At 44.6% G+C, this 2,498-nt stretch overlaps 1 protein-coding gene across 1 annotated transcript in view; it reads right to left on the bottom strand.

The window, feature by feature from the left end:
• Window positions 1-2,498, bottom strand: part of CFDP1 (craniofacial development protein 1) — a 184,496-nt gene that overhangs the window by 12,504 nt on the left and 169,494 nt on the right. The window contains exon 6 of the mRNA XM_011946006.1: window positions 646-804. Coding sequence (XP_011801396.1) covers window positions 646-804 — 159 coding nt within the window. The remainder of the gene's footprint in view (window positions 1-645; window positions 805-2,498) is intronic.

Here is a 2,498-nt window from a genome sequence, read left to right as displayed (position 1 = left end):
CACCATTTCTTTCTTGATGTTTTGTTTAATCACCAGTAAGACAAATATGACAAGGAGAGGACCCTTTCTACAACTGAATACACAGGTTATGAACATCCTCTTTGTATTCCACAGTGAAGAGAAAGAGGTGCAAGTGATGGCCTGTGGTGCTGTCTGAGGGCCTGGCCTATCACACAGGCTATAGCCAAGGGTAAAGCCCCGCCCTGGGCCATGATGACACAGACAAAAAAAATGTCACAATAATGTAACATCTAGGCACTCCACTGGCTCTGTTTTTGAAGGATTTGAACTAGTTTGGCTTCTCAGAAGGACAAATGATTCAGATAAGGCCAAGGCTGCTACCGTGGGCTAGATCCAACCACTAGGCAACTTATAGTTCACTGGAGCTGTAATTCAGCAAATTCAGCTTGGCAGACGTGACTGGCCCTGAGAGTACTCCTCACATGCCCCACCTTCCCTCCACCCGCAGTGGCCTTCCCAGTGACGGGCCCTGCCCCACATTGGAACAGAGCCTTACTGACAAACCAAAGTGCTTACATTTTTAGTTCCATCATGAAAAGCTCCTGCTTGCTTACAGTGGGCAGTCTGTCTCCTGATTTCAGGGTTCTGAGGATTTTCCAAGGCATATAACCTACTCCTTCTTACCCCTCTTTCCCTCGATTATGGATAGCCAGTTCTTCACCAATCCCCTCTTCCTCCTTGAAGCTCTCCCAGTCCAGTTTGGACTTCTCAAGGGTGCTCATTTTCTGTTTCTTGGCACCAATTTTCCCCAAAAGGTTGCTCATGCCACTTGATCTTTTTAACCTAAGGAAAGAAAATATGAAAGAGGTAGCCGATAAAAACTCTGATCTCTAGATTAACAGTTTTTCTGCTGCACATGGGAATCCTCTAGATTGGAGCCATTTATCTTAGTGGAAGTCATGTTCATATTTGGGGTATTTCCTTCCTCGTGTGGAGAGCACTGTAAGTAAACTGGAATTCTAATGTGCTTTTCCTGCTTAACACCACTGTCTGCTCTCCTGAGCTGCGAACAGGAAATCCTGCCTCCTTCAGACCTCTGTGGGCTCTGTGTGGCAGGTCTCTGCTTGCAAGGAGGGGAGGAGCAGCACTTCAGGCAGGGCTTTGGAGTCACATGCCAAGGTCCAACTTCCAGCTTAACTGTGCAACTCTAGGCTAGTTATTTACTGCATGTTCCTTGGTTTCCTAATCTACAAAGCGAATGCTTACTCACAGGCTGTGGTGTATCTTACATGTAAAGGGCTAAAATTGCACTTGGCACAGCATCAAGGTGTAATAAGCATGAGCCACTCTGAGTCACTGTCATCGTTTAAGCTTAAAGCCCCAGGGGGTTCTTTTAACAGAAAGAGAACCAGTTCCCAACACTGATGAGTGAAAAGTCATAGTACTGTAAAAGGGTTCTAAAATCAGTTTCCTTTCAACTCCTGTGAATTAGGCCCTGGTTTTTCCCAGGAGGTAGAGAACATTCCTCACTCTGAAAGCTCACATGCGGAATGTACAGCCTGTGCTCCACTTGCTGGTGATGCTATCATGGACAGTGGGAGAAACCCCAGATACCCAAATTCAAGTCTTGGCAAGTCAAATATTTCCCGTCATTGTTAAACATATGAGATAATGTAAGAAAAGCAAAATGCAGTTAAGATGGTATGAGGCAAGGTTTGGTCTCTTTATGAAATGAAACGAAATCATCTACCAGCATGTAGGAACTTGGAAGTTATTTTCTGCCTCATAGGGATATGCAAGAAAGTTAAACATTTAAAAACTATGAGCTAATGTCAAATGGTCTACTGATAATAATACCTTTACTTGTCTAGAATGTTTGTTCTCCAAGTGCTTTTGTAGCCATGATCTCATCTAACTCTTACTAAGGCTTGTGACACAGGACCCAGTCTCAGAGTTGGAAGGGATCACCTTTGAAATAACCTAGTATCACCCTAACCCATTCCGAAACCCCACATCCCTGCCGCACAGCACGGTGAACGACCACTCACCCCCTGTGCCTAGGGTGAGCCAACAGGTCAACGTCCACACTGAACAACAGACTGCTGGGACTGAACAATGATCCTAAGCATTCTCATTCTATTAACTTTAGTAGAGAGGATGTCAGCTTCCCTGTTTGGGTCTCACCCCAGTACATGCTGAGCTTAAGATCAACTCAGAATAGGCTGGGCAAACTTCATTATCTTTGTATTAAGTTGGACAAATAAACAAAGTTCAGAGAGGTTAAATGAAAAAACACGGGTCAAAGCAATAGACAACACAGATCCGGGACAAAGCAAGACCTCTCCCGACTCTCAGTCTGCACTGCACTATCTCACCTCCAGATGAGAAGTGACTGGAGAGATTTTCTCTTTAGTTACTTTACTTCCCAGTTTGCTTAAGAGAACTCCAACAGCTCTTCATGAACTTTCTTTTTTTTCTTTTTTTTTTATTTTTGAGACGGAGTCTCGCTCTGTCGCCCAGGCTGGAGTGCAGTGGCC

This window comes from Colobus angolensis, unplaced genomic scaffold, assembly GCF_000951035.1.
Source record: "Colobus angolensis palliatus isolate OR3802 unplaced genomic scaffold, Cang.pa_1.0 Scaffold248, whole genome shotgun sequence".
Lineage (NCBI taxonomy): Eukaryota > Metazoa > Chordata > Mammalia > Primates > Cercopithecidae > Colobus > Colobus angolensis.
This window is presented reverse-complemented; position numbering and strand designations above follow the sequence as displayed.